General features: G+C 42.3%; 1 protein-coding gene across 1 annotated transcript; it reads left to right on the top strand.

The window, feature by feature from the left end:
- GOT2 (glutamic-oxaloacetic transaminase 2) lies at nt 1–23,123 on the top strand. The gene is made up of 10 exons (XM_061138646.1): nt 1–201; nt 10,180–10,336; nt 12,467–12,595; nt 14,870–14,929; nt 15,461–15,622; nt 15,984–16,088; nt 17,202–17,352; nt 17,587–17,752; nt 20,942–21,092; nt 21,700–23,123. The coding sequence occupies exons 1-10, from the start codon at nt 113–115 to the stop codon at nt 21,820–21,822; spliced, it is 1,293 nt and encodes a 430-aa protein (XP_060994629.1). The 5' UTR covers nt 1–112; the 3' UTR covers nt 21,823–23,123.
- Nucleotides 23,124–26,905: the final 3,782 nt, after the last annotated feature.

The following is a 26,905-nucleotide window of genomic DNA, read 5'->3' as shown; positions in this document are numbered from 1 at the left end:
CCCGGGGGAAGTCGCTGCCCTTACCTTCAGCAGGACCTCGCGCCTCTGGGTCCGCGCCCGCTGGCATCTCCGCTCAGTCCTCCAGCTACCCACTGCCCGCCTGCCGCCCACCATGGCCCTGCTGCACTCTGGCCGCGTCCTGTCCGGAGTCGCCGCGGCTTTCCACCCAGGCCTTGCTGCCGCGGCTTCTGCCAGAGCCAGGTAAGCAGGAGGAAAAGGAGCCGGGGCCACAGGCCTGCCCAGCCGAGCTGCCGGCGCCCCAGGACCTCTAAACCCGCCTTGAAGGCACACGCGGGCACCCTCACACACCAACTTTCTCCGCTCCCCTCTCGGATTCAGAGGGGGCTGATGACTGAGCGTCCACATCTCACAATGACCCTTTGGGTCCTACGTCCCGCCGCTCCCATGTCCGTGGGACTGTCGGAGAGCGTGCCGACGCGTTCCCCTGGGTTAGGAAGTGTGTCCCTCTGCGGCAGCCGGACTTCATTCGAGGTTGGGGGCGGGGGTGGGATCCAGACTCGCGGTTTCGGCTCGGTGGGGGGTGGGGCGAGGGGAGAGCCCCGGGGCTGCGGCGCCAGTACTGCCTCGCGCCTATTGGCTGAGGCGCCAGGGGCGCGTGTGCCCTTGACCCGGCCGCTCTAGGGGGGCGGCGGGGCTCACAGGTAGTGGTCTCCCTGGGCCGCTACAGACTTAGACGGACTGCGGCTGACTGCTGTTTGTGTGTCGGGGCAAGGACGCTCAACGGAGGACGATTCTCGGGCTGTGGCTTTCGGGCCCGGCTTGCTTCTCTGCATCCTGTGACCTTGGCTCGCGGCATCCTCCCGCCGGTCGCCTCCTGAGTCACCAGTGACCCCTCCCCCAGCCGTTTGGCCCTCGGATTTAAGAGTCCGGGTGTAGTGACCCTCCCCCTCCCGCCTATTTTCCCTCAGGAGGTCTGGCTGTAGGAAAGTTGCCTTTCTTCCCCTCCCACTCGCTCTGTTTTTCGATCTAGTGACTATTTCTTCATCCCAGTTTCACAGAGCCAGGCACTAGACCTGTTCTAGATAGATGCTGCAGTTAACAAACAAGCCCGAGGGAGGGGTCGGTGCCACTCAAAAATTCCAAATATGTTATTTCAAACTGTGTGATGTGTTGCAGAGAAAAAGTTGCAGAGCATGAAACGAGTCAGTAAACCCTTCTTAGTGGAGCGACCTAAGCCAGGCTATTTAATTCACTCAAGAAGCCGATTTGGGACAGTGCCCTTAATAACTCCCTAATCGGGAACCGAGTCTCCAAAACCACCGCAATCAGATATTAACTCCAAAGAGCGAAGCCTTGACCTCTTGGACGTGTCTTGGCCTTTTTGTTTGAATGCATGCAGGAAGCCTCTAAGCCGGCGGGACACTTTGTCCTTTCCAGACCGTGTACAAGTTTGCCCAGGCTTTCACTTTCTTCTCTCCCTGATTTGGTTCCTTCTTGGCCCACTGTCAAGCTGTGCTCTTTAAGGCAGCCTATCTAGTGGGCCAGAGTTAGGGAGGGCTTATTCCATGGACGGAGGAGCCTGGTAGGCTACAGTCCATGGGGTCGCAGAGAGTCGGACGCGACTGAGTGACTTCAGTTCACTATCATTTATGCAGCAAATTTGGAGAACAGAAAGCAGTGCCTAAAATTATAACCAAGTGACAGTCTGTTTCACCATTGTAAATCTCTTGTTCTCTGGATTTGACTGAGTGCCCTCAGCTCTGCTTACAAAGTGCTTGGTGAAAATCCCTGTGGCTCTGTCCTTCTAGTCATTCTTTCACTTTGACAGCCTGATGCTTTTGTGTCTTTTCCCCATTAGAATGTGAATTCCATGAGAGCAGAGACTTTACCTATTACTGTTCTATCTCAGCACTTACAGTGTTGGCTGGCATGCCTTTGAAATGAAATATTTTAACTTTAAACTTTGATTTTTAAATTAATGCAACAGAGACAAATACAACATTTTAGCATTGTATCTTAGTTCAAAGTCTAAATATAGGGGAACCAGAGTGGTGCAACATGTGTACCAAAAAAGTCTTAAAATATGTGAGCACCTGCAGTTGAGGTGTTCAGGTTTAACTATGATGCATGATTGAGTGACAGAAACAGGTGCCAGGCCTGGCTATGACTGTTGAGACAACAAGAAAGTAAGAACCTCCTTTCCTGCCACTGTGGATGTGATCTTTACCTAAAGCCAGATGGTAAAGTTGGAAAACATCTATAAAAAATAAACTCAACTGGTTGAAGTTTCTTTTTCTTTTTTTTTTTTAACAGCTCATTCTAATACAGTGAAACCTTGGCAATTGGTATTCTGAAGAACTGGGTATTTATCTTATGAAATACTTAATTTTCATACTTGAGTCATTTAAATGAACTAAGTTCAAGTGTTTCATATAGCTGCATTTTTTATACAGAAAACACTAAACATTTAACCTTATTGTGCTGTAAAAACATAGTAACATGAAATCAGACAAAGTCACAGGACAGTGAAGAAAGGAAAATATGCTAATGTATTTTATAGATATCTGTTCTCATTTAATTCTGATTATTTAATTTGTAGTGAAATAACTGAAAGAATATCAGGAGACCCTTTAAAAAGGCAGTGTACAGTAGTGGTACAGTAACCAGTAAGAAGATCACAGTTTTATCATCTTTGCTGTTTTAGTTCTATGATCATAAGCAAGTCAATTAACTTCTCTTATTTTAAATTAAGAGTGTGAGGGAAAGCATTTTAAAAACTATGAAGCACTAGGTAGGCCTGAAGAAAATTGCAGGGTTTTTGAGTTGGAGATGCTTATTTGCATACTTTGTACCTAACATCTTTTGGTTGGCTGGTAAACATTGCTCAATGGCTGAAGCTTTGCACTTTTGTCCAAAGTGCATAGATAAGAGTGCTTTGTAGGCCACAAATTATCAGCATCGATTTTGTCCCTGGAGCACTCTTGGTTCCCACTAGTACTCTCTTAAAAACAGAGTTCTTAAAAAAAACAAAAAAAAAAAGAGTTCTTGCAGTGTAGGTATAATCTTTACCCTTTTAAGCAATAGAATAATAAAGGGCATAAAGGACTCAAACATCCTAACTGATGTAAAACGAAATCAAATGGAATATCCCTGCTCCTTTATTTAGATTAAGATTTAATATTTTGAAATTCTTTTAGAATTCTTAAAGATACCACTCAGTCAGCTCTCTGCCAGAAGACTCAAGGTTGTGATTTCTGAAGAAATTTCTCTACTAGATAAACTTCTTAAAGAACTTGACAAATAAGTGCTTTTCATACCCTATAATGAGAAGGGTGCCTTCTCCTTGTGGTTTAGGAGCAGTGGCTCTGTCATTGTTGATGGAAAGCCTTGGAAATAGAACTGTGTTTTTAAAAGTGAAAATTGCTTATTGAAAATTCTATGTCCTTAGACACTCAGGGCACTCCTTGCACTCATAATTTAATGATAGTGATACAGATAGGCAGATGGCTACATGTTTCCAGGGTCTGAATCATGAGTAGGATATAATGAAAACTTTAGCCAGGCACGGTTCAGAAATTGCTTCGGGATATCTGTTTGTTACTATTGCTTAGGTACTGAAACAGCCTAGCAGCCTAGAACAGTGAAAAAGAATGAGAAGGAATTTGAGTCCTGGCAGGAGCGCTAGTCAGGAGGAAGATTGATGATATCTCCCAAGACTCCAGGAGAAAACTGAGTAGTAATCTTGAAAGGCAAGAAAGGCCTGCATCTGGTCATAAAGTTGTAACTTACGCGACTTGAGTTTTTTACATACTTACCTCACGAGTCTCTGTACTAGTGGCAAGATGGTTAATAAAAAAAAAAAAAAAAAAGTAGTGGTAATTACTTAGTGATACCAGCTAACATCAAGCACTCACTGTGTACCAGGCCCTGTTTTTGAGTGTTTTACATTTAATAACTCCTTTCATCCTTATCACAACCCTCTGAGATAGGTACCGTTGTGCCCCCACTTCACAAGTAAGGAAGGTTGAGGCTTAGAGAAGTTCTGAGAAGTTCATTGATTTGCCAGTGCTCACATAGCTGGTAGGTGACTGAGCATTGGAATCCATGCTGTTTGCCCAGTCCTGACATTGCCCAGGGCAAGCTGGTAAAAGAAGTAAACGCCTGGAAAATCTGAAAATGGAATAATCCACCCTTTGACAAGAGAGAATTAGCTGTACACACCAATTACAGCTCCGGAGACTGAGACAGTTTTCAACTTGTCAGGAGAGCTTAAATTTACCTCTGCAGCCATGTCTGAGCAGCCATCCCATGTGCCTTGTGGAGGAGAGAGGTATATTAGTGCTGACTGGCCACAAGTTCAACAAGAGAACGATTATTGGGGAAGAAATTCTAATGAAATAATAATTCATCAGGCTTTCAGTGTGGGTAGTGTGCTGTGCTGTGCTGAAGCATTTGGTTGGTTAGGATTGGATAGATGATTACTAGAAAAAGGTGGGCTATTTCACCTAAGTCATTGGGAACCTTGCTTCCCTAGTTTCCAGTTTCTACTACAACACCCTAGGCTCTTTCTTACCCTTAGCCTCTGCTTAGAATGCCTTTTTCCTCCTTTAATCTGTAGCATTTAGCTCTCAGGTCACCTCCTCCTGGAAGCCTTCCTAAGCATGTACTTCACTCCCCTTCCCTGGCTATCAGGCCCTTTCCTCAGGGCCCCCATGAATAATAATCTATGCCCTGAACCTGTCTTCATCACTGTACATTATCCCCCTCACCTCCAACCCCCAGCCTACATTGTCCATAACTCTGTACTGGTCACTCCACTGGGCTAATCTGGTGGTGAGGGATTGTGTTTTATTCTTTTTTTTATACCCAACTCTTAGCACACAACAGGTTCTCAACAACTGATTTAGAGGTCAAAAAGACTTTGTTTTCTATCATATGAAACTATAAAAACACCTTTCTGTTCATTATCCCTGAAGGAAAAGGTCGAATAAGCTTTTTCTCAGGACAGTAATTTACCATGAGGTAAAAACCTCAGTTTTATCCACTAATGCATCCATGCTGCCAGGAGGTTTATTGGCTGGGGGACATAGTGCTTTTCAGGGGTCAAATCACAAAGATAGTTTTTGGTGAAAGATAGCCTGAAATTTTTATGTTTTCTGTAGCTAGGATTCAATTTTGAGAAGGTCAAATGAAAGTGTTAGATGTTATTAATATTTGGTCCCTTGATTAAGATTAACGAAGGATTGTGAGTGCCAGAGAAATAATCATTGGTTACCTATTTGATCAAAACAACAACAAAATAATATAAACATATAACATGATTGTAAAGAACTGGCTCTTTCAAATGTGCAGAACATCAAATAAAAAAAAAAAAAAAAAGAACAACTTTGAGTTGGAAAATAGAAGGAAAAAAAAACTCATTGTCCCTTAAATTCTTTTGTTCACTGAATTGCTAGCCAAAACTAAGATTAATCTACTAAATTTGTTCTAATTTATGCTTAAATAATCAAAGACATGAGAGTCAACATAAAGCATAGAGAAGTATTCTGCTTCCTAAAACACAGAATCTCTAACATCTAGACAGGTTACACGAAAGGTAAAAAGTAACCTTTCATATTGTTGGTAAAATCACCAAGAATGATTGATGGAGCAAAACCTTGTTAAAATAGCAACACATTTCGTAGCTTCTTTTCAGACTCAGTTATTATAAATCAAAACAAAGTTCACTTTCTAAGGTTTGTCATGTAGCACCACTTGCGGCCGTCTCCGTTCACTGACAAGGGATTGAACCAGGCCACTGCAATGAATCCTACCCGTGAGGCTACCATAGAACTCAGCTCCCCTAAGGTGTGTCTTACACGTTCTTTCACAAACTGACACTTTAGGATAGTCTTTCAGTTTCGTTTCTGATACAGTAAATCTTGGTAGGCATATGCCATATAAATAAAAGCTCAAAGGCTCTTGGATCCTCAGTAAGTTTTAGGAGAATAAAGGGATACAAAGACCAAAATGTTTGAGAGCAGCTGCTTTAGGACAACACTTTTTTCCCTTGAAAAACAAAAACCTACACATTTATTTCTGTATCACTGTTGATCACAGTATAGTCTCAACCACTCAATAATTATAATCTTAACCAAAGTAACTTACATTTCACAGATAAAACAGGGGAGGGAGTTGATGTCAGTCCTACACAAGCATTTAATTAGGCTTAGTAATCAGCATTTTAGTATTTTGTCATACTTAGAAATTATCTCTGTATCAATGATTAATTACTCTGTTAACTCATTATAATATGAATCCAAGATTTTAAGTTATTCAAAGATCTGAGAGATTATCAAATTGAGTACTCCAAAATTTACGGTTCTCCCAAAAATTCTCTCCAAAACCCATAACCCTAGTCTAATCATGAGAAGAACATCAGACAAATTCCAAAAGAAGGGCATCCTACAGAGTATCCCTAACCAGTACTCCCAAACAGTCAACCGTCATCAAAGCAAGGTATGTCTGATACTGTCGCAAGCAAGAGGAGCCTAGGGAGACATGACAATTAAATGTAATGTGGTGTCCTGAAACAGATATAGAACACTGGGTAAAAACTAAAAAGTCTGAATCAATTGTAGACTTAATGTAGCAACCATTGGTTCTTTCATTGTTAACAAGTGTACCTTACTAATATAAAATGTTAAGAGGAAACTTGTGGGTTGGGTGTACAAGAGTTCTGTACTATCTATTCAATTTTCTCTAAATATAAACTGTTCTAAAAAATAAAGCCTGTTAATAAAAAGTAAAAGAATATTATTACTGGGAACTTCCCTGGTGGTCCAGTGATGAAGACTCCCTGCTCCCAAAGCAGAGTGCTGGGTTCGATCCCTGGTCAGGGAACTAGAGCCCACATGCTACAACTAAGATCCCGCATGCCACAATGAAGATCAAAGATCCCATGTGCCACAGCAGGGTCCCAGTGCAGCCAAATAAGTAAAATAAAAAATAAATATTAAAATATATATTATTACTGTTAAAATTTTAAATTTGTCAAAATAAAAATTGGTTGAACACAAATTTACATTTTCCATAATTTTGAACATTTAGGAGTGGTGTTGGGCTTCCTAGGTAACTCTGGTAAAGAATTCACCTGCCATCGCAGGAGATGTAAGAGATGTGGCTTTTTTTTTTTCTTCAATTGAAGGATAATTGCTTTACAGAATTTTGTGGTTTTCTGTCATGTATCAATAAGAATTAGCCATTTATTTTCAGGGCAGCAGTGGAGAAACGGACATAGAGAACAGATCTATGGACAAAGTGGGAGGAGAGGAGGGAGAAGGGGAGATGTGTGGAGAGAGTAACATAGAAATTTACAATACCGTGTGTAAAACAGATAGCCAATTGGAATTTGCTGTATACTCAGGGTACTCAAACAGGGGCTCTGCGACAGGCTGAAGGGTGGGCTGGGGAGGGAGATTCGGCTCTGATCCCTGGGGCAGGAAGATCCCCTGGAGAAGGAAATGGCAGCCTACTCCAGTATTCTTGCCTGGAGAATCCCATTGACAGAGGAGCCTAATGGGCTACAGTCCATGTGGGATCACAAAGAGTTGGACACGACTGAGCATGCACACATAGGAGTGCTGTTAGCTTCTTTTATCAAGTGAACTAGTGTAAATTTAGAAATAGCAAACCCACATAGAATAAAATGTATGCTTACATTAACATGAATAAAATATATAGCTGGGTATTTTAATCAAATTTAGTCTTATTTATCAAGGATTTAATTTATATGAACTTGAATTTCTAAAATGTTTCTGAGCTGCTTTAAGAAAAGAAAAATTGAGTAGCACATTTTAAGCACTAAAAATTCAGTTTTTGTAACAATTAGAACAGAGCACCTTTACTTTGAAGTTTTTATAATCTACTTTATCAGAGAGATTAATCTAATCAGTGTTTTCCATCTCTCACCAGAGATGGAAAACATTTAACATTCAGACACTCAGAGATATAACAAACAAAAAAGACTTTCTGAATTATACATGGAGACCTTATATCTCTTAAGATCTGTAACTTCGGACTTCCCTGGTGGACCGGTGGGGGCACGGGTTCGATCCTTGCTCTGGGAACTAAGATCCTGCATGCCAAAAAGAAAAAGCTATAAACTTCAGTTACAGGTGAGGAGTAAAAACACACAATCTCAAATCTTACTTAAAGAAAAGGTGCAGGGAACTTCCCTGGTGGTCCAGTGGCTAAGAATCCACCTGCCAACGCAGGGGACATGGGCTTGATCCCTGGTCTGAGAGGATCCTGCCTGCCACAAAGCAGCTGGGCCCATGCGGCCCAACTGCTGAGCCTGAGTTCAAGCCCGCGTTCCACACACAGCAACTGCTGAGTCCAGGAGCTGCAACTATTAAAGCCCCAAAGCCTAGAGCCTGTGCCCTGCAACTAGAGAAAGCCAACACACAGCAGTGAAGAAGACTCAGCACAACCAAAAAACTATGCAGGGACTCACCTGGTGGTTAGCAGCTAGGACTCCACACTCCCAGTGCAGAGGGGCCGGGTTCGATCCCGGGTCTGGGAACTAGATCCCGCATGCCACAACTAAAGATCCTACATGCCACAACAAAGATCGAAGATCCCACGTGCCACAGCTACAACCTGGTGCAGCCAAATAAGTAAACAAATAAAGATGGAAAGCAACAACAGAGTATCTGTCATCTCTCCCAGTGGAGAATAGAACTCTGCTATCCATTTCCAGAAATCACTAATGGGCAAAGCATGATGCCACATTCACAGTCTGTGTTGCCGACAGGGACCAGCTTACTGACCATAAAGGAACCAGAACCCCCAAATTAGTAGGGACTGGGGAACAAGCTAGAGAAACAGCTATTTAGGTGCATTTCCCTCTTGGGATTCACCCTGGGAGTGTGCTCCCCCAGCGAGACAGTTCACCTGACCTCACCAGGTAAATCCACTGGGCAGTGGTGTATGACCCCAAACACTGAAAGGGTAAGGTTTTTCTTTTAATTCTTATTTTTGTACAACTTTTCAAAAGTTACTTTTCATTTGCAGTTATAACAAAATATTGACTATATTCCCTGTGTTGTATAATACTTGCTTGAGCCTATCTTAATACCCAATAGCTTGTACCCCCACTCCCCCTGCACACTCCCCACTGGTGACATTAGTTTGTTTTCTGTATTTGTGGGTCTGCTTCTTTTTTGATAGGTTCACTAGCTTTGTTGTATTTTTTAGATTCCATGTGTAAGTAATATACAGTATTTGCCTTTCTCTGTCTGACTTAATTTCACTTAGCATAATGCCCTTCCAAGTCAATCCATATTGCCACAAGTGGCAAGATTTCATTTAAAGGATATTTTTTAAGGTAAAATCATGACTCATACAAGTATAAAATACTGGACATTGTTAAACATTTTAACTCAATAAGTAATAAGGAAATCAGTGCCATATTACAACCGGTTTTAAATACCTGGCAATTCTTTGTCACCTTCTCCACCACTACTGCCCCAGCCTGGTTCAAGCCTTCATCTCTCTCTCTTGCTGGGTAAGGAACCAGGTTTTTCAGTGATCCTGCTGTATTTCCTCTCCCTCTCTGCATTCGGCACCCCATCTTGTGACCAGACGAGCTATAAAAATCTGTTCACATCACTGTTCTTACCTGATCACCATCTGCCCTCCAAAAGAAAAATGATTCTGTATATTTTCACTGCATCCAGAGTAGAGCCCAGGAATCTGTATTTTAGCAGGCTTTCCAAATGATGCCCTTATCAAGTTGGGAAACAGGCTAAAATGCAGCCCCCTTGGTTGGGTGTATTACATAACAACTTTACATTGGTCTTGCTTCCTTCTCTTGTCTCATCATTTACCACTCAGCTTCTTACTGCCAACTTACTTGTGATATCCTTTGCCTGGGAATTCAGGTCAGGTTTGGGCTGCATTGAAAGCATGTACATCCACCCTGTCCTTCCCAGGATGAGTCGGGTGTCCCTGCCTTTTGCTTCTCACAGCATTTGTGTTGATACTATTGGCCTTCTCCACTCTTCAGCAACTGCTGTGAAGTTTTAGGTATTATTGTGTTATATTAGTGTCTGTTGCTATACTGTATGCATAGTAGACATGCAGACATTTCTTGAAATGGATTTTTGGCAGACCCAAGTTGTCTCTGGCCATGGAAATCTAGGTACTGTGACTGATGTCTTATTTTTCCCATTTCAGCTCCTGGTGGGCTCATGTGGAGATGGGGCCCCCAGATCCCATCCTGGGAGTAACAGAAGCCTTTAAGAGAGACACCAACAGCAAAAAAATGAACCTTGGAGTTGGTGCCTACCGGGATGATAATGGAAAGCCTTACGTGCTTCCAAGTGTCCGGAAGGTAAGCTTGCTAGACGTCTGTTTGATGGGGATAAATAACTAAAGGGCCTTCCTGAAGACAGACTCCTGGATTGGGAGTCAGGAGACCTGGGTTCTAGTTCTGATACTCACTACCTGAATCACATGTGTTATCTGGGGTAGCCTCCTTAGCTGTAAAAGTGAGAGGTTGGAACTATATGATCTTTTCCAAGATTGAACTTCTATGATTATCTGTAAAACAGGCAAAGTGTAATGATGGTTGAGATGGTTCAGTGGCATCACCGACTTGATTGACACGAATTTAAGCAAGCTCCAGGAGCTGGTAATGGACAGGGAAGACTGGCATGCTGTAGTCCATGGGGTCACAAAGAGTCAGACATGACTGAGTGACTGAACTGAACTGACTATAATGGTTAATCCTAAGGATGCACAAAAGGTCTAAGAATGTAAACATTGTCTCTCGGTGATAGGAATAGCCCGTTGTGGATGAGGGTTACCATTGTTATGTCCCATTTCTCCCATTTTGATTGCCTTAATAAGACGCAACTACCTAGGCATGCTCTGTCCTTTCATCCTATTGAACTATTAAATAATTTTATTTTGTTATATTTTTATTAGTATTTTTACTGGTTATTACAACTCTAAATAATGTAACTAACTTTTAAAAGAAAATATTTCCTTTCATCTGCACCTCCTCTAATGAAATAGCAATGTGCTGCTGTGTCACTTCCCAACATGGGGTAGTGATGTGTTGTTCCTACAAACAGCAGAACTAGGCATCCTGAGTGGAAGTTACTGAAGCGTAATTTTGGGTAACAGTAAAGAACCACATTTGAGCTTCAGTAGGCTGGCTCAGGTCCTTGTGAGCTGTTGCAGTAACAGAGCAGGGGCTGAATGAACCACCGAAAGAAGAAATTTCTGAGTGTAGGAGTACAGATTAGGTGTCATCTCTCTAAGGAGAAAAAAAAGGACTTAAGAAATAGCTGTAATGAGAAGACTCACAAAAACTGCCAGCTCCTGGGTCTCAGGTCGTGCAGGGGTTACTTTTGTTCTCAGTAAGTCAGTTTAAAGTATTTGGCGTGAGGCTTCCCTGGTGGTCCAGTGGATAAGAATCTGCCTGCCAGTGCAGGGGTCATGGGTTCAATCCCTGGTCAAGAAGATCCCACGTACCTTGGCGCAACCAAGCTCATGTGCCACCTCTACTGATCCCATGCTCTAGAGCCCATGCTCCAAAACAAGAGAAACCACTGCAGTGAGAAGCCTGTGTACCACAACTAGAAAAAGCCCATGCACAGCAATGAAGACCCAGAGAAATCAAAAATTAATTAATTTTTTTCAAAAGACCTGGATTAAAAAGAAGAAGAAAGGAAGATTATCTTCCTGAACAAGTTTTTAAAAAATAAAATTTAATTTAAAAAATTAAGTATTTAGCATGTGTTAGCTATTGGCAGAAACTGAAACACTACCACGCACTTTTGTACATTATCTCCTAACTCTTTACCTGAGTCATATGAGGTGTAGACACAGCTGTTGAGCAAACTGAGATTCAAGGAGGTTAATAAATCACCCAGAGTCACACCGCTAGTGAGGGTCAGCCAGGCCTCCGACTCCAAAGCATGAAGATAACGTGACTATAACTGTCAACCTTTCGAGCCCATGGACGTAGCCCACCAGGCTCCTCTGTCCATGGGGATTCTCCAGGCAAGAATACTGGAGTGGGTTGCCATGCCCTCTTCCAGGGGATCTTCCCAACCCAGGGGTCGAACCCAGGTCTCCCACACTGCAGGCAGATTCTTTACCATCTGAGCCACCAGGGAAGCCCTCTTAGATTAGCATATACCTTGAAATACTCCTTTATGTATTCAGTTTGATTTTATCATCTTATATCTATTTTTAAAGTGTTGCTCTTAAACCTTGCTCTTGTGCATTCCGAGAGTGCCATTTTTTGTTAAACCAAGAGATATCATATACCTACCCATTCACATAAAACCTAACTTTAAGAAATAATAAAATATGATTTAAAAATATAAAATTTCTGTGCTATTCATGAGATACATTCTAATTACCCTTCTTCTTGGACAGTATCTCCAAATTTTTTAAAAGAGGCTTTACTTCCAAAATTTAACTTAGAAAACATTTTTTCCTTATCTAGGCAGAGGCCCAGATTGCTGCAAAAAATTTGGATAAAGAATACCTGCCCATTGCAGGGCTGGCTGAATTTTGTAAGGCATCTGCAGAACTAGCCCTGGGTGAAAACAATGAAGTGTTGAAAAGTGGCCGGGTAAGTAGCACAGGCTCTGGCATCATACAGAGTCTGTTTTTAAATTTGACAGATTAATAAAATAAATAAATAAATTTAACAGATTAAAGAAATTTGAAATAATTTAAACAAGAGAAGATGTATCACTTTGTGATGATTGGAGGTGGCCACACAATGACTTCCTTTAGATGGTAAATTGGCACTCTCTCAATAAAAGATTTCCTATAATACTAATTCCCAAAATGGAGTAGGAATATGAAAATGTTGTGATCTGACCAAAGATTTGCCACTGCTTTCGCTATTAGTCTGTGTGAGCTTATGTTCATTTTACACTTAGTGGCTTTTAAGAGTGCCAAACTGTGCCGAGTTTTAAGGCCTGAAGTTAGCCCTCTCACCCTCATGCCCCCACGCTTCCAGCTTAGATACAGGAACCAGGCAGAAAACAAGCCACAGGGGGACTGCTGGGGCCAGGACGAGTCTGGCAGTCCTCTGCCTCCTCTTCACAGCCAGCTTGCACGAAAAAAGAGAGCAGCCCATACTCACTTCTGAGTGTCTCCCTCTTCTCAGGGCAGAGAACATCACTATAGCCATGAGAGGATGGATGCACAAGGGACTCCTAGATGTCTCCTCCCTCCAGTTCCCTGGGGGGCCCCCTTTCTATGAAAGAAAGAGGTCCCTAAAGGTCACTGAACATAAGCTTTTTACAAACAGATTCTTGTATGCACTCACAGAGAAAGCAGAAGCCACTTCATGCACCTGGATACAGCCAGCCAGCCTGATATGTGGGCTCATGTGCATTACAGTTTACTTGCCTTTGAAGCAAATATATTTTTTAAATAGATACATTTGTGTGTTTAAATATTTACTTTTCTGGGTAAGTCCTGGGGAAAACACACAAAGTAGCAAAGCTAAGCTAATACATCTCCCTTCCCCATTCCCCAGGCCAGAATAAATGAGTTATTCACAAGACTGATCTAAGTCAGTCCATCAGTTCATTTGAACTCCAAGAGAAGCATACACCCTCAGCCCTAGGGTCGTGTAGTATTTATTGATTGTAAGTCATGGACAAAATATGGTCTGACGGCTGTCTGTCAACCAACCAACCATTGAAGTAAAGTGAAATCTTTCAGTCATGTCTGACTCTTTGTGGCCTCATGGACTGTAGCCTACCAGGCTCCTCCATCCATGGGATTTTCCAGACAAAAGTACTGGAGTGGGTTGCCATTTCCTTCTCCAAGGGATCTTCTCGACCCAGAAATTGAACCCAGGTCTCCCACATCGCAGGCAGACGCTTTACCATCTGAGCCACCAGGGAAGATCCAACCACCTGTTTACCCCTCATTAAAATGTCTATATTTTTCTGCAGCTGTTGCTTAGTCTGTGTTCCTCAAGCAAATTACAGCTAGGACTGGCCTATCTTAAAATAACAGTTTAAATAAAATAACATCAGTTTCTCTTTTATAAATTGCCATGCCTTTGTCAGTCTTATTATCAGATCTACAGTTAGGTTTTTATAAGTTTGCACAGGCAAACTTTGTTTATGAAAGAGTACGTTAGTAGGGGTTCCCACCATTTAATGCACCGCCTCCCAGTCCAGAAGGTAGACTTATGTTTTGTACAGCATAGTACTTTGTGGTGCCTTCAAGCAAACAAACAAACCCTTCTGTAGTTTCTTCCTCATCCCCTAAAGTTGACCAGTTTGAAGATTTACTGAGGCCATTTCCCTGTTACCCTAAAGATATTTTCAGATTATGAAAACACTTAGGATATGATTCATGTGATAATGTTATTCTAACATACTTGTTGACTTTTTAAGATGACTTGCTTTTTCATGTTCAGAGAGTCATTCAATTTCATCTAAGTCTAGAATAATATTTTAATGTAGCGGCTGTTGGTCATATCTTTTTTCCTCTATATGAATCACTGCTTTTTCATATCTGGTTGAGGCGGGAGTTGTGTCCTGAAAATTTATACTACAGCACAGTATGACACTGACAATTTTCAGGCCAGGCCATAAGGAATTAGCTTCCACATCAGCAAAGGTGCTGGAAGGTGAAGAGCCAGCTCTTTTGAGAACCTGTAAGGAGAGTCCATCTGTCTCTTAGAAAATGGGATGAAAACAATAGTGCCGTTCTCTTGTTTCCAAATCTTCTTTTGGAAGGATGCCCTCGGCTCCTGAAGAAGGAGGGTACTCACTGCACAGTGCCTCTCTGTGGGCTTGGGCTCGGGTTGGTTAAGTCGTGGGCCCGCAGGGAGAGTGGCGCACCTCACTGACCACTCACCTCTCTGCTTCAGTATGTCACCGTGCAGACCATTTCTGGAACCGGGGCCTTACGGATCGGAGCCAGTTTTCTGGTGAGTCTGGAAACTCCTTCAGGAAAGAGCTGTAAGACGGTCTGTAAGTTAGGGGTGATGGGGTTCCCAACTGTATTATGTGTTTGGCTTCTGACCTGGAAGTAGATTTCCTCTTTCCACAAGGCTGGAAGATTTCCTGTTCTCCGAAAAATAAAGTTTGAGGAGGGGAGGAATGGAAGTTCTTAGAAGAAACAATAAGGAAGATATTATAAAGTATAACTTACTGAGCACATATGGTAACTAGGAGCTTTTATATTTTAACATGTTTAATCTTTCTGAGGGAGACTTAGTTAATGCCATTTTACAGAGGAAGAAAGTGAGCCCAGACAGATCCTTGGCTACAGAGCCCAGTATAATTGTTGGAACCTGAACCAACCCAGGAAGTCTCACTGCTGAGTCACCACTGTCTCTCAATCGTAGAGAGAAGCTGACTTTCAGTAGAGAAAAACGTCCTGTCAGTAAAATATACTAACTTCTTTTTTTTGCCTCTTCTTTCTTCATTTTTCCATTCACTTTCATTCGATCTTTTAGCAAAGATTTTTTAAGTTCAGCCGGGATGTCTTCCTGCCCAAACCAACCTGGGGGAATCATACACCCATCTTCAGGGATGCTGGCATGCAACTCCAGAGTTACCGGTACTATGACCCCAAGACATGCGGCTTTGACTTCACAGGCGCTGTTGAGGACATTTCAGTAAGTGAGGCTCTCAGAGCAGGAGGGGGAAGGAACAAGGAATAAACCTCCTTGTGGAGGTTTGATGTCTCCTGCTTGGGTCTCAATATCCAACTTAAAATACTGGGATGAGGGACTTCCTGGTGGTCCAGTGGTTAAGGCTCTCCATCCACTGCAGGGTGTTATGGATTTGATCCCTGGTCAGGGAACTAAGATCCTACATGCCACGAGGAGTGGCCAAAAAAAAAAAAACCAAGATGAGCTAATTCCCAGACCTCATGTTATCTTCATTACTTATCAAATAGTGGCGACCCTGTGGCATTTCAGGTAAATGATCTCCTATTAAGCTGCAGAGTAATCTCTTGGTCCTTGTTCTGTTTAGAAAATACCAGCGCAGAGTGTCATTCTCCTGCACGCCTGTGCCCACAACCCCACGGGAGTGGACCCTCGTCCTGAGCAGTGGAGGGAGATGGCGACAGTGGTGAAGGTGAGGGGGTGAACTGACCGGTGGCCATCCTGCATCTAGGAGCTGGCCTTGGCGCTTCAGGTGGCGGAGTCGTAGCCGTGAGAATGCACCTCAGGGCTGCATGAAATTTCCACACATTGTGTAGTCACCAGGAAAGAATTCCTCATTTGCATAATTAGCAGTTCTGTAATTCGTGATACACCAGGAGTTTGAAAATCACCTTTTGTTCCTCGGCCAAGACGTATGGGATTCTGATAAAACTTGTCCCTGGCCAGTCTGCACAGCTGGCCTCCTCAGCCCCGTGATACCTGCCGGTGGCGCCTCCCCTTGCCCTGGTCAGTGGTTACCCGGTCTTCCTTGCATCCACTGTTTCACATCCCCTCCTGTCTTTGCCACTCTCCTCAGCACTGCCATTAATTATTCACAGTGATTCTCATTCTTCTCTGAGAGAAGGCACTCGTCAAAGTTCCCAAGGAGGGAGATACTCCTGTTGCCTCATGTCCCCATTCTCATTCCTTTCAGTTTCCCCTTTCTTTGGATTCTGTCAAACCTAAGCTGCAAACAGAACGAGTCAGAAAAGCATTCAGAGAACACTTTCCAGATGAGATGGTTATAAAGAGGCCTGGAATAAGATGGCCTGCCAGAGTCGCATTAGCCCCAGGAAAGGCTGAGGCTAGTCCTACGTTGATTGGACCAAAAGGATTACCCAGACCGCTGTGGGCCTTAGAAGAGCTTCCTGTTTGGACTTCCCTGGCAGTCCAGTGGTTAAGACTCTGCTCTCCCAACGCAGGGGGCACAGGTTCGATTTCTGGTCAGGGAACTAAGATCCTCCATGCTGCACAGCTGGGCCAAAAAACAAGCAAACAGTTTTCCTGTTTGACCACACAGCATTCTTTCCAGATTGGATCATCTTTTCTTAATGTCTTCTTGAAGGCTTATATCCACCAACATAAAATATATATATATATGTTAATTTCTTAACTCTAGGAAAGTTAAACATCTCCAAACTGACACCTGGGGACAAAACTGTTGACTCTGAGCAAAGCAGGCATGGTCCGATAAGCACAGGTAATCATCTGGGGCTTCTTAAGAAGGACTGCCTAAAGCTTTGGTCATCTTTTCTTTCCTTCCCAGAAAAACAATCTCTTTGCATTCTTTGACATGGCCTACCAAGGCTTTGCCAGTGGCGATGGTAACAAGGATGCCTGGGCTGTGCGCCACTTCATCGAACAGGGCATTAATGTTTGTCTCTGCCAGTCCTATGCCAAGAACATGGGCTTATACGGTAAGCTAAAGGACTGAGGGTGATGTGTGTTCTGTTGAGATTGAAGAAGTGCCGGGAGAGGGGGCCACAAAAGTGTAGAGTCAAAGGGGGAGGGATTGCACATGAGGATGTGTTTATAACAGAGTTATTTTTGCAGTGCTTCTAATGGAAACCTATAAGACATAGCAAATTCAGTCATGATTGCCTTTATCATTTTCAGCGAACCAGAAGACAAGATCCATTTTGTCTTTTCAGGTGAGCGTGTGGGAGCCTTCACTGTGGTCTGCAAAGATGCCGAGGAAGCCAAAAGAGTTGAGTCCCAGTTGAAGATCCTGATCCGTCCCATGTATTCCAACCCCCCTATCAATGGGGCCCGGATTGCCTCCACTATTCTGACCAGCCCGGATTTGCGGAAACAATGGTAAAGACGATTTGCACCTCCCCAGCCATCTGCCTTTCCCACCACTGATCCTTCAAAGCTCCCTTATACTTGGCGTATAGGGGCATGCAGTTATCACTCAGCTTCCATAGATGGAAGGGGAAGAAGGAGAGAGAAGTATGCATTTTGTCAGCACTTTCAAACAAATAAATTGGTTTTCCCCTGTAAGAGACAGGCCTAATTCAGAAACAGCAGTTCCCTGTAGTCCATCATCTCCATGTTAAGTAAAACCTGCCTTCTCTTAAACTGAAAACTTTTTAATGAATGTTTTATTTTTTGTTTTTATCCTAATAATAGCAAGCATTGAATTGGTATTTCTGCATATTTTGTATTATCTATACTATCTGAATCTGTTGGTACCTGTGCTCTAAATTAGTGTTACTCAGAAGAAAAGATTCTTTTAATCACAATCCACATAAAGCTTATGTCTTACATCATCACCTATGTATGTATGAATATATAACTGAAACTATATACATATATATATATACACTATATATGTGTGTGTGTATATATACACACACAGCTTTCAAAACTCAATATTTGGTCTTCCTGAGCTATACTCCAATTTTTTTTAAAATGCCAATTGCCCCCAGCTATACTGAGTTTATGACCTACTAATGGATCATGGCCACAGTTTAGAAAACATTGCTCTAGATCAGGGGTTGGCAAACTGTTCTGCAGATCAAATCTAGGCTGCCCCAATTCTAGTAAATAACATTTTATTGGCCCACAGCCCTACCCTCTTCTTGATGAATTTGTATGAATGCTGTCATGTCACAACAGCAGAGTTCAATAGTTGTAACAGAGGGTTATACAGCCCACAAAACCTAATATATGTATGATCTAGCCCTCTAGAGAAAGCTTACCAACCCTTGCTCTGTATAATTCAGAGTCTTGGAAGATGTGATTTGTTATGTAAGAGTTTATCCTGTAGAGCTGATTAGCTGAGGGGTAGATCCCTAAGCAGCTAATGGGATAGAAAAGCTAAGTCTGTAAGAAACTTCATCCTCAGCTCACCTGGACATCATGTGACAACTATTTTTTCTACCTTAAATTAATCCTACGAACATTGAGGGTAAATAGAGTCTGGTTCAGGATATTTCAGATATATGCTAGGCTTACTAAAAAATCAACTACTTTTTAAATGAGAATTTTATTTTTTTCTTTTACAAAATTATTGTGTGATTACATTTCAGAAAATTTGGGCAAGTCACTATAACCCAGAAGTTTTTTCCCTTTGCTGTTATTATCCCTATTGTAACATGAATAATATGTCTATGTATTATATGTGTGTGTATATATTAGATAAATATGTGTAGGGTTGGTTTGTTTTTGTCACAAATAATTATAATAACCTTTTTTCCTTAATTTTTAAGTGGTTTTTAAAAAAGATTTCCATGGTCCTTAATGGTTATCAAGATGTTTATTTTTTTTTAATGTGTGCATTTCAATATTCATTTGAAGTCTGCAGTGTACAGAGATGACAGAGATACTATGCTAGGTGACTAAGATGTGGGTCCCTTTGGGGAGTTTGTAATCTAGTGAGAGAGATAACATGTATAGCATTGATACAAGACAGACAGACAGGACAAATGCTGAGTAAAGGAAGAGCTATTGATTAGTGGGAAGTGAGGGAGGATGTGATGCAGACAGCATCATTTGACTGTACCTTGAAGAGAGAAGGAGCTCTTTTCCAAAGAAAGGGAGGCGAAAGGAAACTTGGAGGGAGAGATGTGCGTGAGGATCAGCACAGGCGCGTGATGCGCATCATGCAGGGTGTGCTTTGAACGTCGCAAGTTTTGTGGGAGAAACACTGAGTGTAAGGAGGATGCAGAGGGCAGCGAAGCTGGGAAGGTGGGAGCAGATCATGTACTTTGATATTGTAAGAAGCCAGATCTTCATTCTGTGGACAACAGGGATCGTGGATGTGATCCTTGGGGGCACTGGTTGCTGAGGTGGCCCTGCATCTAGCCATTTCATGTGCTCAATGCCTTTAGGGCCCAGGCTCAAAGTGAATGGAGCTGGATGAATAGGACTACAGGAAATTTAAAATCAAATGCCATCCTTAGTGGGGCCAGGGGTTCCAGCTCCAGCCAGTAATCTCACTGCTGATGCAGTGTTGCCAGCTTCTTGTTTTTTAAGAGAGGCTGCAAATCTACATCTTTATGTGCAAGTGCCAAATTTAGGAATGTTTAACTGGGTCAAATAAGACCCGACTAAGACTCTTATTTGACCTTTAGCTGGCAACATGTAACCTCTGTTCTAACTCTGCATGACACCATCATAGAGAGATGGTTTGGAAAAGTGAACACATAAGAACAAGGAGGTAAATTCTTCACAGTCATCTAGCTGGTAAGAGCCCACAAGAATTGCCCAGAACTCCACAGGAATGGAATGAAAGGGTAATTCCTGAGGAAGGGGGAGACTGTGTCTTGAATCCAGAAGACTGCTTTCTTTGCTCCCCCAGGTGGAATTAACCCTGTCTTCTCAAGGCTCTCTTAGCACAGCACAAATCTATTGGTTCATAGTTTGTCCTGCTTTGTTCCATAGTCGGTTGTTTACAGGTATGCCCCCGGCCACGGGTGGTGAGCCTTTAAAGAAAAGGGCCAGGTCTCAGTCCTCCCTTTCTCCTCAGCACTTAGATATGGCTGGGCACATAGTCATTTCACAGCACACTGTCTTAACTGTGAAGGTGGGAATGTTTCCTCCATCCATGTTAAAGAATAAGGTAATATTTTACTGTTTAATTTGAAGGTTTTGCCCCCTGTATAAAAGATGGAGAGCCTTAGCCCTCCTAAGTTTTAGAATGAGTTATTCATTCTTCTTTTTTTGTAATTTGAAATTCTAATTGGCTTTATTAAATAATTCATAAATTGGGCAGTATCCATCTGGTAAGTAGAAAGGCACTCTGTTCATTTTCCTTAATAACTCAATTATGTCAACTATTTTAGTTGCCTGATCATAGTGCTCTGATATAAAGCAGAAGGCTATCAAATAGCTTTCTTCCCAGACCAGGACTTGGTCAAGAACAGAGAATTGAGGCACCCTGGGAGAGTACTCAAGGGAGGTTATTAATAAAAGTGCTGAGAGCTGGCTTATCTGTCAGTGCTTGGCCAGAACTGAGCTACATCTTGGGGAATTTTTTTTTTTTTTTTTTTTTTTTTACAGGTTGCAAGAAGTAAAGGGCATGGCCGACCGCATCATCAGCATGCGGACTCAGCTGGTGTCCAACCTCAAGAAGGAGGGCTCCTCCCACAACTGGCAGCACATCACCGACCAGATCGGCATGTTTTGTTACACAGGCCTAAAGCCTGAACAGGTGAGGAGACTCCCATTTCTCTCCCACTGACTAACTGATCAGTCCTTGCAAACCAGAATTCCTCAGGTCACCTGTGTATTTAGGATTACTCTAAGAAGAATCATTTTGAAGCCTTTTTAGGTAAAAGAAGTATGAAGCATTCATTTCGTTTTATTCTTTGTTAGTCGTTTACCTTTTGTTAGTACTATACCTATCTGTTTACTCTGTGAGGTTACAAACTTCTGAAGAACAGAGCTTGTCTTGGTCACTTTTATGACCAGCACTGTTTCTCAAAAAATTTCCAGAACAAGCAAGAGCCTGAATATTGATAGGAGAAGTAGCTATTCTGTAGCTAGATTCTGGATCAATTTTTCTAGAAATGCTGAATCTAAGATTTTTTTTTTTTCACCTGTCCCCATCTCAGAATTCAACATCCTACTTTAAGATAGCTATTTATTCTTCTTTTGTTCTAAGCTAACACACCAAACTCTAGGAATGGGTTTAAGTGAGAAAACAGAACTTCTGTTATTTTTTTTTCTGTTCTAACCATTGGCTAGTTGTGCTGTGCCAGGGCTGGGGAGACCACCCCCCTCAAGCAGGAAGGACCCACACACTCTTCTCTCTGCAGGTGGAGCGGCTGACCAAGGAGTTCTCCATCTACATGACGAAGGACGGCCGCATCTCTGTGGCGGGGGTCACCTCAGGCAACGTGGGCTATCTTGCTCACGCCATTCACCAGGTCACCAAGTAATTCCCCTGGTCAGTGGGAACAGAGACAACCTTCCTGTCTTCAGCCTCTGCTGTTATGAGATTCACATGGAGGAAGAGGGAGGGTGGATGGTGGTGAGCGGATCATTTTTTTCCAACCACAGTACTTTAAAACTCAGCGATTGAATGTGTTTCTCAGAAAAGAACGTGCAGTGAAATAGGGCAGAGGCACCTGTGACTGGTGTTGGGAACTTTGTGGCTGTAAACCAAACTCACCGTCATCCTTTATTTCCAGTTTTTCCACCAGAGTTTACATGTACGAGAAAGTCCAAAAAAAAAAAAACCCTGTCAATCACACCATTGCAATATTTCAGAAGCTTTAAGTGAAACACCTTTTGGTGTCATGGGTTTCTCCGTAGAACCAGCCTGAAAACTGCACCTGTTAGAGGTTTTGTGAAAATATGAAGTTCTGACATTAGCAGTCAGCCTCATGTTTGTCCTCCCGTGACTAAGCAACTTGTCAACACACTGTATTATGGAAATCATGTTTTCTTTTTTTTTTTGGAGATCATGTTTTACAGCGAGTCTGCTACCACTGTAGTGGGAGAAAATAAAAGATGCTCTTTCCCAACTTATTTAAGAAAAAGAGAAAGAAAGCTCTCCTTTCTAGTACCTGCAGGATTTTAATGTTCCTCTTTTCTCCCTAATCACTGCTGTTCCTTTCCTCGCGCACAGAGATCTGTAACTAGCCCAGATTTTCATCCTTTCCTACTCCCAGAGTGACCATCAATCCCATCCCATAGGATTTACTTATTTGAAGAATGGAGAACATTATTTACTGCTCATCCCAATACCCTCGCTTTTCTCGTAACTGCACTTTATTTTGGCATCCTCTTCAGTGCTGGTTTATTTGGCATCCTCTTCAGTGCTGGTTTATTTGGCATCCTCTTCAGTGCTGGTTTATTTGGCATCCTCTGCAGTGCTGGTTTACTTGGCATCCTCTTCAGTGATGGTTTATTTGGCATCCTCTGCAGTGCTGGTTTACTTGGCATCCTCTGCAGTGCTGGTTTACTTGCCATCCTCTGCAATGTGGGGATGTCGCCTCTGCCCAGCTGGCCCTCGTACCTCTGTGCAGTGTGGTCGTGCAGTCAGTCATCTCATCAGGAGTCAGGCAGTGCAGGGTAGAACCGGGAAAGAGGATATTCTGGGCTTCAGTTTTAACCTTTGTGTGCTGCCAGCTGGGCTCAGGCTTCACCCTCTGGAAAGAAAACCACCATTTGCTCTAATCATGTAGACTTATTGCAGCCTGGTTTCTCTGTTACAATAAAGTTACTGTAGATCCAACCTGTCTACCACGTTATCTTTTTTCTTTAATGGGATGAAAAGGTATGAGTAGGTATATATCCCCAGAATCTGGAATTGTGTCCAGGTGACCATAAGCCAAGAGATGTTTTAGCTGTTGCGAATGTAAACTAAAGCCACATCTTAGGTGTCATTCTTTATATCCAGTCCAATAATGTTGAAAATGTGGGTATAATCCTTTGGGCCTTGGGGGAACAAGTAAGTGGAGTACCTCAAAATCCTGTGGCTATAGGCAGTGATGAGGAGATGATGGGGAGGTGGCAACTTCAGATATCTACATGATTCAAGTAGGTAATGTAAATAAATAGTGCATGTAGAGTAAAAAAGTGATGTGAACTTGATGTGAGATGCTTATTGGTGACGAGCCAATATCCTCAGAGTGAGACATAGTAGAGAAGTAATTGACAGGTACTGTGAAAACAAAAACCCAGGGTTGCAGATCTTCAATTTTTCAAATAAAATGGAAATCCTGATTTTTTTTTTTTTAGGAGGTCTATTGATGCTTAAAAGCTGGCAACTAATTCTTTTTTTTTAATGACTTATAAGCAAGATGCAAACTAGATCACCAGTGTGCAGCCTCTACCATAAAGTCACATACTCCGTCAGCAATTTCCCGTCACCTTATACTTCATGCCAGGAGCCATTCATGACAGGGCAGCTCTGGGCAGACAGGCCGTGGAGCAGGGGTCAGGCCCATAGCCCATCCACAGTGTTTTGATTATAGTTAGAAGGGGAAAACGGGCTCACTTTGGTCCTTCCCCCTTGCATCTCCTCACTCTCTGAGAGAGAGACACAGTGCATGATGGGCTCATTCCCGCCTCTATGGCTCTGCGTGTTCCTGTTGCTAATGGATATCCCAAGGTGATGAAAGGTCAAGTGAATGGACTGAGTCACTGGATGTCTTTGGGAAGGTATCTTAAATGGGGAAACAGGCAACAGATTAGTCAGCGGCTCTGTAAAGGAGCTGACTGCCTATCATAGAAGAAACTGCTTAAAGTCGCCCCGTCTGGAGCCAAAGTTGGCCATCAAGACCTCAGCTGGAAAAGGAACTTGACCACGCGGCCGACCTTGTTATTTTTAAACACATCCATTTCCAGCTCACCCTGGACTAAGTCCTATTCCTCACCGAAAAGTCATGCAGGGTGTGAACCTGATGTTTTTCTGACAGTTCAGTCTGTTTGCCACCAACCTTTTCCTTGTTTCCTACTGGAGTCTAAGATGTTAATATTCTTCTACTTGATAGAGGAGGTGGTTTGCCTGCCCAGAAAGAGAAGTCATGCCTTTGTTTCACTATAATTTAAGGCAGAATAGTTCTCAAATCTGGATTTTTAAAATATTGATTCCCTGGTCTTACCTCCGGGCATTCTAGCTCAGTATGTCTGAGGTAAGGCTTGGAATTTTTTTTTTAATAATAATAATAAAAATAAACTTTCTAGGTGATGCAGAGATACAGCCGACCCATGGGCCAACCATTGGGTGCTATTAGACCAAACTGCCTCATGCTTACCTCTAAACAACCAAAGTCCAGCTCATTCAACCAACTTGAGAATTTTGTTTTTGAGAATTTTTTCCTTACTCCTAGGCTGTGGAAATTTTTTTAATTAATTTTTATTGGAGTATGTTGATTGGAAAAATTTTAATAGAAATTAATGGTTTGTTTCTATCTAATAACTGAAAGACCAATTTTTTTCTTTTTTTAAAAGTCTTATAAACATGTTGGGAACAGTGTTGCAAATCACATAATTGACAAGGGATTTGTATCCAGAATATATAAAGGAATCTTACAACTCAATAAAAAAAACAATAACTGGAAAAGGGGTCTGAATAGACACTTCTTCAGAGATGACATTCTAATAGCTAATAACCACATGAAAAGATGCTAACATGAGTCATCAGGAAAATGCAACTCAAAACCACAATGAGAATCACTTCACACCCACTAGGATGGTTATAATCAGACAATAGCAAGGGTTTTCATGGATACAGAGAAACTAGAACCCTTAAGGACTTCACGGGCAGCACAGTGGTAAAGCATCCACTGCCAATGCAGGAGACACAAGAGACGGTTCGATCCCTGGTTTCGGGAGAGCCCCTGGAGTAGGAAATAGCAGCCCACCCCATTATTCTTGCCTGGAAAATCCCATGGACAGAGGAGCCTGGCTGACTGTAGTTCACGGAGTTGCCAAGAGTTGGACACGACGGAGCACACATGCAGTTATACTTACAGAACATTTATACATCTGCTGGTCAGAATGTAAAATTGGACAATTGCTTTGGAAAACAGTCTGGCAATTCCTCAAAAGCATAGACGTTGTTACCATTTGACCCAGCAATTCTACTGCTAACGTGTTTACCTAAAATAAATAAAACATGTGCATACAAAAACATGTACCTGAATGTTCACTGTGGCATTATTCATAAGAGCCAAAAAATGGAAACCATAAACGTCCAATCAACAGATGATTTAATAAGCAAAATTTGATATAGCCATACACATACATACATGTAATAATACTCAGCAATCAAAAGGAATAAAGTACTAAAATATGCTTCAATATGAATGAATCTTGAAAGTTCATGCAGGGCACAAAGTAGATTAGTGGTTGCCAGGGGCTTGGGAGAGGGAGGAATGGAGAATGAGTGCTAATGGTTGCAGGGTTTTGGGTGTGAGTGATGACAATGTTCTGATATTAGGTAGTGGTAACAAGCAAAACTCTGAAGATACTAAAAACCACTGTACTGAGCACTGAAAGTATGAATTCTGTGGTAAAATTCATAAATCACAGCAAAATCATTTATGTTTTAAAAAACCTGAAACAGCTCAGATGTCCTTCAAAAGTGATTAGTTGCACAAACTGCACAGACCATGGAATATTGTTACTCAGTAACAAAACATACTCCTTGCATGAGTCTTCTGGCAACTATGCTGGATAAAAATAGTCAATCCTAAAAATTTACAGACTTTATGATGCTATTTATAGAACATTTTTTGAAATTGAGAACCTTTTAGAAATGGAGTTGACTCCCATGGATGAGTGATTGAGAGGAGTTACAGAAGGGGGTGGACTTGCTGGAAGGAGGTGAGTGTGGTTATGTTAATATAAGGGCAACAGGAGGGATCCCTGTGGTGATGGAAATATTCAGAGTCTTGAATGTGGTGTATGTATATTTGTAAACCCCACACATGATTAAGTTGTATTGAACTAAAATATACACCAAAAATGACTATAAATGTGACTGAGTAAATGGAACATGAGCAGTGGATCAAGTCAATGTCAGTATCCTGGTTGTGATACGGTACTGTAATTGTGCAAAATGTCACCATTGAGGGAAACCAGGGAAGCAGTACACAGAATCTCACCAGCAGGGACCTTTGATGCATGGAGAGGAGGTAATATAGATGAGACCATTGGAATGCCAAAGGTTATGTGACAACTTCCAAGGGGCACACAGCCAGAAACAGAAGCCAGGGCTCTGGACACTGATTCCTTCACTCAACAAATATTTGTTTGAGTGACACCAATGCCTCAGATGCTCAGTTGTAGAATCCAGGCCCTAGGGTTGTAACTATTAATATGAACAACTCTCAGGCCAGCCACAGCTCAAGGAGGTACAGATGACCCCTCGCTATCCTGAGTTTAAAAGTCCAGAGTCTCTGTCTGTGGGTGTGAAGGCAAAAAGGGAAACAAAGGCAGACAATGAAGCCAAACAGCCAGGGCCCACGGGGCACCGGGACTGGCAAAAATACCAAACCTCCCTAAGCT

The sequence above is a fragment of the Dama dama genome, chromosome 4 (genome assembly GCF_033118175.1).
Source record: "Dama dama isolate Ldn47 chromosome 4, ASM3311817v1, whole genome shotgun sequence".
Taxonomy (NCBI): Eukaryota; Metazoa; Chordata; class Mammalia; order Artiodactyla; family Cervidae; genus Dama; species Dama dama.
The sequence above is the reverse complement of the archived record's forward strand: the minus strand, read 5'-3'. Positions and strand labels throughout refer to the sequence as shown.